This window comes from Aquarana catesbeiana, linkage group LG08, assembly GCF_042186555.1.
Source record: "Aquarana catesbeiana isolate 2022-GZ linkage group LG08, ASM4218655v1, whole genome shotgun sequence".
In the NCBI taxonomy this organism is placed as follows: Eukaryota; Metazoa; Chordata; class Amphibia; order Anura; family Ranidae; genus Aquarana; species Aquarana catesbeiana.
In genome coordinates this window covers 56,857,145-56,872,309 of record NC_133331.1, presented here as the reverse complement: position 1 = coordinate 56,872,309, position 15,165 = coordinate 56,857,145, and the positions used below count along the sequence as shown (strand labels likewise).

Sequence of the window (15,165 nt, the reverse complement as noted above, 5' to 3'; positions counted from 1 at the left end):
GGATTGGCTTTGGGTGCCGACATCGTGGGCGCCCTGGACAGGTAAGTGTCCTTGTATATCAAGTCAAAATGTATTAAAAAAATTTTGCTTGTCTTGCAAAACGCTCCCAAACCAAGATTTTAATATATATATATATATATATATATATATATATATATATATATATATATTATGTTTGGGGGTTCTAAGTAATTTTCTAGCAATAAAAAAATGATTTTAACGTGAAACCAACAAATGTCAGAAAAAGGTTTAGTGTTTAGGTGGCTAAACTTCCCTCATTTACACACCAAAGTGTATTCCTTTGATCTAAAGGACAAATCGTTACAATGTTTATACTTAAGTTCCACTGCTAAAGAAAGTTGTGATTCTTGGCAGACTGCCCGTTTTTTTTTTTTTTCCTTTCTTTTGACGGCTGTCGGCTTTAGCAGAGCAGAGAGAATTCTCTGCATAGAAAGAATCAGGAAATACTTTGTCAAGATCGCAACGGAGAAAAAAAAAAAAAATTGCGATAACGATTCTTAATGATTAATCGTGCAGCTCTACCCCTTAGTAGTCTCAGCCTGGGCAAGTATATCAAGCAAAGGCGGTGGGTGGAATCAGGCCCTGTGCATGAAGTGTAACTGTAAATATTGATAGAGCAAATGCTGTTCCAAGGTAAAATCCGAGCGCAATTGTTGAAAGGATTTTAAGGCTCCGTGAAAATAAATCTGAGACAGAGCTGTGATTCCGGCTCTCTCCCCCCTCAAAAAGACCTCCAGACGAGAAAGTTCTGCCAATATATAATTGGACCACAGTGGAGAATATCTGGTTGTATCCAATGATTTCTAAAATAGTTTTATCTGTTTTCCACGCCTTATGCATCAGATTTCCTGTAGGATGTGCAGATTGCACTTTAAGAACAGTAGGAGTGTTTATCATCTGTAATGGATTTTTACCTTTAAGTAAAGAAGAAAGCCTATGGAGATTTTTAGGTATTGTAGTTTGGGGACGGGCGTGCACAATTTTAAAGCGTGACCTGTTTGGTATCTAATTACGCGGCGTCACATCAACTTTTATATTTTACCAAACAATTGGGTTATATATTTGCATTAAAAAAAACTCACTAAATTATATTTTTCTTAAAAAAAAAAAAAATGCGCTTGGGAAACCATTGTGCAAATATTGTGTGACATAAAAATATACAACACCCACTATTTTATTCTCTAGGGCCTCCGCTATACGTTTGGGGGGGTTCTAAGTAATTTTATATAAAAAAAAAATATTCTATTTTTCCCATGTATGTGAGAAGTGTCAGAATGGACCTGGTGTTGAAGTGGTTAAATGTATAAAGCCCAGGAGCAGCTTACAATACACAGGCCTCCCCACACACCGAACCCCCATCACCTCACCCTGTGCTCACCTCCCTGCACAGCACCTCCAGCTCTTTCTCCCGCTCACTTCCGGGTTGTGCAACTATCAATACCTCCCCACCAGGAACAGAGACAGTGCATCTCCTTTCCTGCACCGCCCACTACTGTTGCTATAGCGGCGCCCCACTCACCCACCCATAGGATGTAATGACTCCCACAGCTGTGAAGATTTTCCTCACACACACTCTGAGTCTCTGTGTCAGAGCCGGTGTTTCGTCAGATTAGGCGACCCGTCCGTATGTGTAACGGAACTGACGTTTCGTCGCCGTCATCTTGCTACACCCCGCAGTCTTCCATAGTAAGGATATACAGAGAAGGGGGAAAGCGGACATCTTGTTACACCCATCGGGAGTTTTGCATTTTACACTTATTTTACACTTATTCTTAACAGTGACAGTTTAGAACTCCGTCTGACTGTTTAGATGTTCGCTGCTTTAAAAATTCAACATCTAAACATCCAGAGGGAGTTTTAAGCACTGTATTTCACTATATAAATTCACTTTACTGTTAAAAATAAGTGTAAAATGCAAAACTCCGGTGGGTGTAACAAGATGTCCGCTTCCCCCCTTCTCAGTGTATCCTTACTGTGGAGGAGTGCAGGGTGTAGCAAGGTGGCGGCGACAAACGTCACTTCCGTTACACATTCTGACGGGTCGCCTAATCTGACGAAGTACCGGAGAATTTCCGGAGACATTTCTGTGACGGACACGTCTTTACCGGTGGCACATTCTATGTTAGGGGGAATTCAGGATCATGTGACCCCCCCGCGCGTCACGTGTTCACCTAGACCAGTCAGAGATTTCGCAGGTCGTCAAGGAAGTAGGGGTTGTTAAGGGCGCCGGGGAGCTGTGATGTGTGACGGACTAGTGGCGGAAGTTGTTGGACAGGAAACTTCCGGTTGTCACTGCTACTCCGAACTATCCTGAGAACCATGTCCGCCGACTTCCAGGGATACGAGCAGGACTATGGAGTCCTCACCGCCGACATCACCAACCGCATCGGCAAGATCCCCAAACTGGCCGGGGGTGAGTCAGGTGATACCGACTAAAGGGGGACATTGACTAGAGGGGGACACTGAGAAGAGGGAGGGGATTGACTAGAGAAGACCCTGACCAGGGGGACTTGGGGGGGCACTAACTAGAGGGGGACACTGACTAGGGGAAGCATTGACTAACTAGAGGGGGACACTGACTAGGGGAAGCATTGACTAACTAGAGGGGGACACTGTGAGAAGGAGGGGGGGGGGCATTGGCTAGAGGAAGACACTGACCAGGGAGGGGGAGGGGGGCTTTGACCAGAGGAGGGTGTTGACTAGAGGGGGGAGCCACTGCCTTAGAGGGGACACTGATTGGGGGGGGGGGGGGGCACTGACTAGAGGGAGGAAATTGACTAGAGAAACACACTGACCATGGGGACCGCAGGGGGACACTAATCAGGGGGATAGGGGGGGACACTGACCAGGGGGATAGGGGGGGACACTGACCAGGGGTATAGGGGGGGACACTGACCAGGGGGATAGGGGGGGACACTGACCAGGGGGATGGGGGGGGGACACTGACCAGGGGGATGGGGGGGGGACACTGACCAGGGGGATGGGGGGGGGGGACACTGACCAGGGGGATGGGGGGGGGGACACTGACCAGGGGGATGGGGGGGGGACACTGACCAGGGGGATGGGGGGGGACACTGACCAGGGGGATGGGGGGGGACACTGATTGGGGGGGGGCACTAAGTAGAGGAGGTGGGGCTGTGAATGGAGGGGATATGGAAGGTGCACTAATACTGATGCTGTGATTTCTGTGGATGTTGTAGAGGAGAAGAAGCAGATGGTGATGAATGTGGAGAAGCAGCTGGAAGAAGCCAAAGAGCTGGTAAGTGAGTTCTGAGGATCAGATAGACGGGTTATCATCACAAAGGATTTACATTTCTAACACTAAAGAAATATTACAAGAAACCCCACTGGACTCTACATTACTACCCACTGATCTCTTTATTCTACATTACTACTCACTGATCTCTGTATTCTACATTACTACCCACTGATCTCTGTATTCTACATTACTACCCACTGATCTCTGTATTCTACATTACTACAAACTGATCTCTTTATTCTACATTACTACCCACTGATCTCTGTATTCTACATTACTACAAACTGATCTCTTTATTCTACATTACTACCCACTGATCTCTGTACTGTGTATTACTTGTTACTGACCTCTGTATTCTACATTACCACCCACGGATCTCTGCATTCTACATTACTACCCACTGACCTCTGCATTCTACATTACTACCCACTCACCTCTGTATTCTACATTACTACCCACTGATCTCTGTATTCTACATTACTACCCACTGATCTCTGTATTCTACATTACTACACACTGATCTCTTTATTCTACATTACCACCCACTGATCTCTGTATTCTACATTACCACCCACTGATCTCTGTATTCTACATTACTACCCACTCACCTCTGCATTCTACATTACTACCCACTCACCTCTGCATTCTACATTACTACCCACTCACCTCTGCATTCTACATTACTACCCACTCACCTCTGCATTCTACATTACTACCCACTCACCTCTGCATTCTACATTACTACCCACTCACCTCTGCATTCTACATTACTACCCACTGACCTCTGCATTCTACATTACTACCCACTGACCGCTGCATTCTACATTACTACCCACTGACCGCTGCATTCTACATTACTACCCACTGACCGCTGCATTCTACATTACTACCCACTGACCTCTGCATTCTACATTACTACCCACTGACCTCTGCATTCTACATTACTACCCACTGACCTCTGCATTCTACATTACTACCCACTGACCTCTGCATTCTACATTACTACCCACTGACCTCTGCATTCTACATTACTACCCACTGACCTCTGCATTCTACATTACTACCCACTCACCTCTGCATTCTACATTACTACCCACTCACCTCTGCATTCTACATTACTACCCACTCACCTCTGCATTCTACATTACTACCCACTGACCGCTGCATTCTACATTACTACCCACTGACCGCTGCATTCTACATTACTACCCACTGACCGCTGCATTCTACATTACTACCCACTGACCGCTGCATTCTACATTACTACCCACTCACCTCTGCATTCTACATTACTACCCACTGACCTCTGCATTCTACATTACTACCCACTCACCTCTGTGTTACTTATTACTGATCTCTGCATTCTACATTACTACCCACTCACCTCCGTATTTGTTATTACTGGCCTACTTACCTCTGGACTCTACATTGCTACCTACTGACCTCTGCATTATTTATTACTAACTTACTCTGATTTCACTGCACACTGTGAGCTTCTTACAATGTGCATTAGCAGCTTCAGATAGAGCCCACCCCCTTTTCCTGGCCGGATCATCTAGTCCTTTCCTCCCCAGCCTGGCTTGTCCCTGGACCACCCCTTTCATTTATTGGATTTATGTTCTTTCAATCATTGAGTCTCAATATCACATGTAGGCATTATCTAGGGTGGTCTGCGTACAAAGACAGACTGCCTAGGATCTCCATTCCTCCAAATTAATATCCACCATTAAAGAATTTTGATATTTGCAATACTCCTCCCAAATGCCAGCCCACTGCATACATCAGGACTGAGGGATCCTGAGAGGAGTGTTGAGGAAGGGGGCTGTGATGTTTTCAGGAAGCCATGTACAGCACCCTGCTGGCCCCTCCCACTAACTTCTCGGGGGGCGTTTTAGTTAAACCGGGACTTTTCATTTTACAGGTAAAAAAAGGGATACTAGTGTGGCGGTACTACACACAGTAGTGAGTGTGTCCTGTAACTGATAGGCGGCGCGCATGTCACAGGCCAGTTCAGAGACCGTTAATCAAGATGGCAGACAGCAGTGTTAGTGCCTGCATGGAACAGCATGTGGTGATGACGTTTCTTGTGAACGAAGGCGTAAAACCTGCGGATATCTACAGAAGACTTTAACCACAGTACGGTGATCACTCACTCAGCCGCAGTAAGACGTTTGAATGGTGTAAGATTTAGCGATGCACCAAAATTTTGGCCGCCAAAACATGTCGGGCGAAAATGGTGTTATCGACATTTTGCCGTTAAGAGAAAAAGATGGCGATAATGGCGCCAAAAATGCACGCGATTTTACCGCAGTTTAGCTGCAATTTTTTTTTTTTTTTAACCACCATTTTACTGTGCTTATGGTTTGTTTTTCCAAGGTCACGTGACTAAAAAAATGCAACATGGGTGCGTTATTGATGCGCTCTTGCCTTTTCAATGCATTTCAGTGGGGATGTGCGTTTTTTTTCTTTTAACTGACCAAAAATGCAGCAAGCAAGATTTTTAAGACCACAAAGGAAGTGCAATGGACCAGTGAAGACCTACACAGAATTTAAAGGGATGCAAGTTTCTTGAGCTTTTGGCGCTAAAGGTGCCAATAATGGCCGGCAATACATTCATATTTATTTAAATTCATGCTATAGATTAAAAAGTCAAATATAATACAATTATATGTAAAAAAAAATATTTAAAAAAAAACCTGTCATTTTTGGGTTTTCGGCCAAATGCATCCTGCTTTTTTGGTTTCAGCACCAACAAAACATTTCAAAGATGGCCGTACGTCCGTCAGTGACGATTCCCGGCTGTGGTGGTTCCCATCGCACAGCAATCATTCCTGTGAACATTCAGCGCGTGGAACGCCTGATCCTGGATGATCAACGTTGTGAATTTGCACAAGAGACGAATCTTTCTGTGGGAACGGTGAACACTACCATTCACGAACATTTACATTTTTGAAAAGTTAGCGCACGCTGGGTGTCAAGACTGCTTTCTGCTTTTGACCGGCACAGAAGAGTGAAGTCTGCACTGCTTTGAAGGAGTGTTTTGACAGGGAGGGCCAGGGTTTTTTGGATCGCATGGTTGACGAGACCTGGGCACATCATTTCACTCCGGAATCAAAGCGAGCATCAAAGCACATCCCACTTAGGCCCCTTTCACCCTGGGGCGGAGGCGGCGTCGGTGGTAAAGCGGCGCTATTTCTAGCGGCACTTTACCGTCGTATTTGTGGAGGTATTCGGCCGCTAGCGGGGTGCTTTTAACCCCCGCTAGCGGCCGAAAAAGGATTAAAACCACCCGCAAAGCGCAGCAGTTTGTCGGCGGTATAGCCGCCCTGCCCATTGATTTCAATGGGGAGGAGCGGTGAAGGAGTGGTATATACTCTGCTCCTTCACCGCTCCAAAGATGCTGCTAGCAGGACTTTTTTTAGCGTCCTGCCAGCGCACCGCTCCAGTGTAAAAGCCCTCGGGGCTTTCACACTGAAGAGACAGGAGCGACTCTTTCAGAGCGCTTTGCAGGTGCTACTTTTAGCGCTGTATCGCCTGCAAAGCACCCCAGTGTGAAATGGGTCTTAGAGCCCGGATCTCCCTCCAAGTGATTTCCACCTGTTTGGTCCCCTAAAAGAGTCCCTCGGAGGTCACCATTTCAGCACTGATGATGAAGTAAAGCCGGCTGTCCTAGGATGGTTCAGGCAGACTGACACTTCTTTCTATGCCGAAGCTTTCCAGGCATTAGTTAAGTGCTGGGATAAGTGTATAAATGTAGCGAGGGAGTATGTAAAAATAAATGCTGTTTTTACTCCTTGTCATTTGTTTTTATACTATATAAACTCAAAAGTCCCGGTTTGATTTGAACACCTCTCGTATGATCTGCCTGCATTGCATAGAGAAAGGCAGAGACCCAGTGATGATGTCACTGGGTTTAAAATAAGATGTGCAATGATAATGGAAACAATACTTTAAAAATTAATTAGTATGTTGATGTGGGGGAGGAAGGAACCAGGGAAGGCAACGTAAGAGAAGATTAAACTTCAAAGAGAAAACTAGACTGCATCATGAGCACCAAAAATGCTATGTAATTCATTTTTAACCACTTCAGCCCCGCAAGATTTGGCTACTGAAAGACCAGGCCATTTTCTTGCGATTCGGCACTGCGTCGCTTTAACTGACAATTGCGCGGACGTGCGATGCTGCACCCAAACAAAATTGACGTCATTTTTTTTTCCCATAAATAGAGCTTTCTTTTGGTGGTATTTGATCACCTCTGCGGTTTATATTTTTTGCGCTATAAACAAAAAAAGAGCGACAATTTTGAAAAAAACACAATATTTTGTACTTTTTGCTATAATAAATATCCCCATTTTTTTTTTTAAAGCAAATTTTTTTCTCAGTTTACGCTGATATGTATTCTTCTACATATTTTTGGTAAAAAAAATCGCAATAAGCGTATATTGATTGGTTTGCGCAAAAGTTATAGCGTCTACAAAATAGGGGATAGATTTATAGCATTTTTATTATTATTATTATTATTATTGTTGTTTTTTTACTAGTAATGGTGGTGATCTACGATTTTTATTGGGACTGCGACATTATGGCGGACACACCGGACACTTTTGACACATTTTTGGGACCATTGGCATTTATACAGTGATCAGTGCTATAAAAATGCACTGATTACTATAAAAATGTCACTGGCAGAGAAGGAGTTAACACTAGGGGGCGATCAAGGGGTTAATGTGTTCTCTGTGTGTGTTTCTAACTGTAGGGGGAGGGGACTAACCTAGAGGAAATGACAGATCATGATTCCTAGCTATTAGGAACACACGATCTGTCACTCCTCACAGAACAGAACAGGGATTTGTGTATTTACACACACATGTCCCTGTTCTGCCACGAGCATCGGTACCCCTGCAGTGCAGAGAGCGCATGCACGCGCCTGCTATGCCGATACCGCGAGCTGACGTATAGCTACGACGGTTTGCGGGATCGTGCCGACCTGCCGCAGTATAATTACGGCGGCTGGTCGGCAAGCGATGTCTCCATACTTTATTTTGCTGAGAGATCACTTTGAACCCCCCCCTTAGCATTCCTGGCTATGGCCATCTTGAGTAAGGGCAGATGATTCATGTAGCATTTACTTCCTAGACTCCATCTGCCCTTAGCTCAGGCATGCAGGCAGTAGGCTGTGATTAGCTGAGAAAACCCCTCCTCCCCTCCTGAAGACTCCTGGGATGTAGGACATCATTTTGCCTAGGCAGGAAACCAGGAAGTAACTAAAAAAAATGTAAAATAAAAGTTTAAAACAAGTAAATATAATATACTTTATTATCTATTTACTAATGCTAGCAACATAAGGGTTAAAAATAGTCAATGGTAATCGAGAGAGTAAAGTTCCCCTTTAAACATACAGATGCATCTCAAAAAATTAGACTATTATCAAAAATGTAATTTATTTCAGTAATTCAATTCAAAAAGTGAAACTCATAAATTTATATAGATTCATTACACACAGAGTGATATGTTTAAAGCATTTTCTTTCTTTTAATTTTGATGATTCTGGCTTACAGCTAGTGAAAACCCAAAATTCAGTATCTCAGAAAATTAGAATATTGTGAAAAAGTTCAATATTGTAGACTCATGGTGTCACACTACTAATCAGCTAATTAACTCAAAACACATATAAAGGTTTCCTGAGCCTTTAAATAGTCTCTCAGTCTGGTTCAGTAGGTTCCACAATCATGCTGCTGACTTGAAAGTTTTCCAGAAGACAGTCATTGACGCCCTCCACAAAAGGTCAATTCTAAAGAAGCTGGCTGTTTACAGAGTGCTGTATCCAAGCATATTAATGGAAAGTTGAGCAGAAGGAAAAAGTGTGGTAGAAAAAAGGTGCACTAGCAACGTGGATAACCGCATCCTTGAGAGGATTATGAAGCAAAGGCCATTCAAGAATTTGTTGGAGATTCACAAGGAGTGGACTATGACTGGTGTCAGTGCTTCAAGAGCTACCACACAGAGACGTATCCAGGACATGGGCTACAACTGTCGCATTCCTTGTGTCAAGCCACTCCTGAACCGGAGACAATGTCAGAAGCGTCTTACCTGGGCGATAGAGAAAAAGGACTGGACTGTTGCTCAGTGGTCCAAAGTCCTCTTTTTGGGTGAAGGTAAATGTTGCATTTCATTTGAAAATCAAGGTCCCAGAGTCTGGAGGAAGATTGGAGGGGCACATCATCCAAGTTGAATGAGGTCCAGTGTGAAGTTTCCACAGTCAGTGATGATTTGGGGATCCATGTCATCTGCTGGTGTCGCTCCACTGTTTTATCAAGTCCAATGTCAGCACAGCCCTCTACCAGGAAATTCTAGAGCACTTCATGCTTCCCTCTGCTGACCAGCTTTATGGAGATGCTGATTTCATTTCCCAGCAGGACTTGGCACCTGTCCACACTGCCAAAAGTACCAATACCTGGTTTAATGATCATGGTATCGCTGTGCTTGATTGACCAGCAAACTTGCCTGACCTAAACCCCATAGAGAATCTGTGGGGTATTGTCAAGAGGAAGATGAGATTAGGGGTGCGCATCTTCACTGGCCTCACGATTCGATTACGATTATCAGGTCCACGATTCACGATGCATCACGATTACTGCGCGCGGTTTTCATCCAAAAAATTTAAGTAGTCAGAAGAACGTTTTTAAAATGTTATCTGTTCTTAAAAAAAAGACAACACTCCCTGCATGTAGCAAAGTGTAAAACACAGCAGACAACTTAAAGAGGAGCTCCAGACTGCCCCCAAATTACTACAGAAGATGGTGAGAGACTGCAGACATGATACAGGAGATGATCAGAGACTGCAGACATGATACAGGAGATGATCAGAGACTGCAGACATGATACAGGAGATGATCAGAGACTGCAGACATGATACAGGAGATGATCAGAGACTGCAGACATGATACAGGAGATGATCAGAGACTGCAGACATGATACAGGAGATGATCAGAGACTGCAGACATGATACAGGAGATGATCAGAGACTGCAGACATGATACAGGAGATGGTCAGAGACTGCAGACATGATACAGGAGATGGTCAGAGACTGCAGACATGATACAGGAGATGGTCAGAGACTGCAGACATGATACAGGAGATGGTCAGAGACTGCAGACATGATACAGGAGATGGTCAGAGACTGCAGACATGATACAGGAGATGGTCAGAGACTGCAGACATGATACAGGAGATGGTCAGAGACTGCAGACATGATACAGGAGATGGTCAGAGACTGCAGACATGATACAGGAGATGGTCAGAGACTGCAGACATGATACAGGAGATGGTCAGAGACTGCAGACATGATACAGGAGATGGTCAGAGACTGCAGACATGATACAGGAGATGGTCAGAGACTGCAGACATGATACAGGAGATGGTCAGAGACTGCAGACATGATACAGGAGATGGTCAGAGACTGCAGACATGATACAGGAGATGGTCAGAGACTGCAGACATGATACAGGAGATGGTCAGAGACTGCAGACATGATACAGGAGATGGTCAGAGACTGCAGACATGGTACAGGAGATGATCAGAGACTGCAGACATGGTACAGGAGATGATCAGAGACTTTCGGCCTTGCTGAACATGGTAAGGGAGGTGCCAGACTGTCCTATCCAAGATGACCAATACCCCGCCCCCCTTCACCACTAACCTGTCACCATATAATACTATTACCATAGCGCTCCCCTTCCCAGTGTCACCACGGACCAATTCCCATCCTTCTCGACCAGCATCCACACAGTCCTCTGCTCTTCACCGCCGCAGCCCCCCCACCTCTACACAGTGAGCATGCAGATAGGGCAATAAAACAAAAAATGGTGTGCAGTGCTTTGTGGTGATAATAAATGCACAAAAGAGTCTTACGTAGTAAATAAATATAGTCCTGAAATATATTATCTGTGATCTGATTAAAAGAAATCTTTTGTGTATTCAAAGTAATTCCAGTGCTGAGTGTTCTTTGCTGTGTTCAAATCATTCACCAGAAATCAGGAATGATTTGAACACAGCAGAGAACACTCAGCACTGGAATTACTTTGAATATACTGAAGATTTCTTTCAATCAGATCACAGATTATGACTATATTTGTTCACTACGTACTTAATAACACTCTTTTGTACATTTGTCACTGCAAAGCACTGCACACCATTTTTGGTTTTATTGCATACAGTCTGGCACCTCCCTTACCATGTCAGTCTTTAGTTCTCAGTGTCCTCCCCATGGCCCCCTCACCTGGCTCTACTGCTCTTCTGGCTCTCCTCCAGCTCTGCCTCATCCTCCTCTATCACCGCTCTGAAACCTTCCGGGACCAAAAGCACTGATGGCTCCACTCTCCTCCTCGGAGCTCCGTGCTCCAGAAGCCGGCCGCGGCCACCACTCTTAGCAGCAGGGACAGCTCCAGCCACCACAAGCTCCGGCGCCGGCGCTCCATGTTTCCAACGTGCACACAGCGTGGCTCCTCACTTCCACATTCCACCACCATGACGCCGCCTGGGATCACTATCTATTGGCTGGTGAGGGGGTGGGACGATGAGGGGAGAGAGAAGGGGATGAATGGAAGGCCTCCTCTCCTCACGACACAGGGGGGTGACGTCAGTGGGAGGCGGATCAAAACGGCGCAGAAACTTCGGCTTTCAGCTCCACTCGGAGGCAGGGCATGGTGCGGTGGCACGGCGCGAGGATGACGTCATCCTCAATAATCGATTTCTTAAGGCTACAGAATCGATCCCGTATCGTGGACAGTCGAATCCCGATGCATCGATTCGACGATTAATTTCAACACCCCTAGATGAGATACACCAGACCCAACAATGCAGACGAGCCGAAGGCCACTATCACAGCAAACTGGGCTTCCATAACACCTCAGCAGTGCCACAGGCTGATCACAGCCATGCCACGCTGCATTGATGCAATAATTCATTCAAAAGGAGCCCCAACCAAGTATTGAGTTGAGTGCATACTATACTGTACATGGACATACTTTTCAGTAATCTGACATTTCTGTATTCTTTTTTTTTTAATTTATTGGTCTTATGTAATATTATAATTTTCTTATATACTGAATTTTGGGTTTTCACTAATTGTAATCCTTAATCATCGAAATTAAAAGGTAGAAATGCTTGAAATATATCATTCTGTGTGTAATTTATTATTATTATTACTATTATTACTATACAGAATTTATATAGCGCCAACAGTTTACGCAGCACTTTACAATATAAAAGGGAGATAATGCAGTTATACAATAAAATACAAGATGATTAAGAAGGCCCTGCTCAGAAGAGCTTACAATCTAATAACGAATCTATATATAATATATGAGTTTCACTTTTTAATTTGAATTACTGAAAGAAATAAACTTTTTGATGATATTCAGATTTTTTTGAGATGCACCTGTACATTTGTTAAATGAAACCTAGAATAGTACCTGTGCCTTTTGAGTCCAGATGTCTGGCGGTGATGTACTGTGTGGGTGACTTTGTCACATCTGTTATCTTCTGTTGGATCATCGCTACATATGTTGCCCTGTCATTGTCCTCACAGCTGTTCCAGAGTCCCCTGTGATATCAGTCAGGAATTATTTATACAAGTGGTTGTCTACTTATGAGCTATAGGGGGCCACAAATGCGCCTCCCTAACAGGCTGCACATAGGGAGAGATTTACTAAAACTGGAGAGTGCAAAATCTGGTGCAGCTGTGCATAGAAAACGATCCGCTTCCAGGTTTTATTGTCAAAGTTTAATTGAACAAGCTGAAGTTCAAAGCTGATTGGCTACCATGCACAGCTACACCAGATTCTGACTGCTCCAGTTTTAGTAAATCAACCCCATAATGTTCAATGTATGTAATGCTTGAGAGGAAAACTGCAGACCTAATAGAGGAACTGAGGGTTTAGAGTGTGGATAGGATACGTTTTTGACTGCAGAAGACAATATGAAAACGTTGTTGCATAATCCTACAAAGCGCTTTATTCAATAAAGAGTTCTTATTGCGGTAATCCATATTGACCAATCACAATCCACTTGGCTCAGGTCTGAAATCAGCAACATTTTGATTGGTTGCTCTTGGTTTCTACATTTTAAGTGTATGTTCACCCCAACAATGAACTTCTCTTATTTGCTTCCTTTTGGTGTATATGTGTGTGTGTGTATGTATGTATGTGTTTTTTTTGTTTTTTCTTATCTGTTCAATAAGTGCAAATATAAAAATATAATATGTTGCTCCTGTCAGAAACCATATGAGCTACATGACTTTTTGTGATTTCGGCCTGTGCAGTTCTCCTATTAATTACATTGTTTTATGTTCTCTTTGTGGAATATGGAACACCTCACCTCTTTTATGTTTTGGAGAGGAGGAGAAAGGGAAGGTGCTCTGTAGTCTTCACATACACTACTGTGCAAAAGTCGCAGGCAGGTGTGAAAAAATGCTATAAATTAAGAATGGATTCACAAATAGAAGTGTTAATAGTTTTATTATTTTAAGGAATAAACAAAATGAGTAAAAAAAAAAAAAAAAAAAAAAATGAACAGAAGAGAAATCTAAATCAAATCAATATTTGGTGTGACCTCCCTTTGCCTTCAAAACAGCATACAGCATAAAGGAATCTCTACGTACACTTGCACACAGTTTTTGTAGGAATTCGGCAGGTAGGTTGTTTCCAAACATCTTGGAAATCTAACCATAGATCTTCTGTGGATGTGAGCTGCCTCAAATGTTTCTGTCTCTTCACGTAATCCCAGACAGACTCTATGATGAGATCAGGACTTTGTGGGGGCCAAACCATCACTTCCAGGACTCCTTGTTCTTCTTTACACTGAAGATAGTTCTTAATGACATTGGCTGTATGTTTTGGGGTTGTTGTCCTGATGTAGAGCAAATTTGGGACCAATCACACGTCTCCCTGATTGTATGGCATGATGGATAAGTACCTGACTGCATTGAAGACCTCATTGATCCTAACCAAATCTCCAACACTATTTGTAGAAATTCAGCCCCAAACTTGCAAGCAACCTCCACCATGCTTCACAGTTGCCCGCAGACACTCTTTATTGTACCATTTTCCAGCTCTTCACCAACAAACTGCCTCCTGCTACAGCCAAATATTTCATATTTTGACTCATCGGTCCAGAGCACCTTCTGCCATTTTTCTGCACCCCTTTTCCTATGTTTTCATGCATAATTGAGTCCCTTGGCTTTGTTTCTATGCCAGAGGTATAGCTTTTTGGCTGCAATTTTTCCATGAAGACCACTTCTGGCCATACTTCTCTGGACAGTAGTTGGATGTACCTGGGTCTCACAGGTTTCCGCTAGTTCTGTGCTGATGGCACTGCTGGACATCTTCCGATGTGGACGGGAAGTAAGCATGATGTGTCTTTCATCTGCTGCATTAAGTTTCCTTGGCAGACCACTGCATCTACGGTCCTCAACATTGCCTGTTTCTTTGTGCTTCTTGAAAAGATCTTGAACAGCACATCTTGAAACCCCAGTCTGCTTTGAAATCTTTGCCTGGGAGGGACCTTGCTAATGCAGTAATAACTACCTTGCATCTTGTTGCTGTGCTCAGTCTTTCCATGGTGTATGACTTGGACATGAAACTGTCTTCCACAACCTCACCTTTAGTAGCAGAGTTTGGCTGTTCCTCATCCAGTTTTAAGCCTCCTGCAGAGCTATTTCTGTGTTTCAACCTACACATGCAATTCATGTTTTTGAAAACATTTTTCATACCTGCCTAAAACGTTTACACAGTATTGTTCTTCCTGTCGTAGGATGACAACGTTGCTCTTCCATAGATCTAGAACATAACAAATTCTTCAAATAAGAAAGGAAGTGTTTTTTTCCT

At 43.8% G+C, this 15,165-nt stretch overlaps 2 protein-coding genes across 10 annotated transcripts in view; one reads left to right on the top strand and one right to left on the bottom strand.

Moving 5' to 3' along the window:
- ZDHHC6 (zDHHC palmitoyltransferase 6) overlaps positions 1-1,653 on the bottom strand; it is a 38,096-nt gene extending 36,443 nt beyond the window's left edge. Inside the window, exon 1 of one of the 3 annotated variants that reach the window (XM_073595885.1) lies at positions 1,545-1,653. The gene's annotated coding sequence lies outside the window, so the exon portion shown is untranslated. The other 2 variants (XM_073595882.1, XM_073595884.1) reach the window with 2 other exon arrangements.
- Positions 1,654-2,075: 422 nt separating this feature from the next.
- The window catches only part of VTI1A (vesicle transport through interaction with t-SNAREs 1A), a 678,091-nt gene continuing 665,001 nt past the window's right edge, over positions 2,076-15,165 (top strand). For 2 of the 7 annotated variants that reach the window (XM_073595875.1, XM_073595880.1), the window contains exons 1-2: positions 2,083-2,434; positions 3,222-3,280. In XM_073595875.1, coding sequence (XP_073451976.1) covers positions 2,341-2,434; positions 3,222-3,280 — 153 coding nt within the window. In that variant the 5' untranslated portion in view covers positions 2,083-2,340. Of the gene's footprint in view, positions 2,444-3,221; positions 3,281-15,165 lie in introns of all 7 variants that reach the window. The other 5 variants (XM_073595879.1, XM_073595874.1, XM_073595876.1 and 2 more) reach the window with 5 other exon arrangements.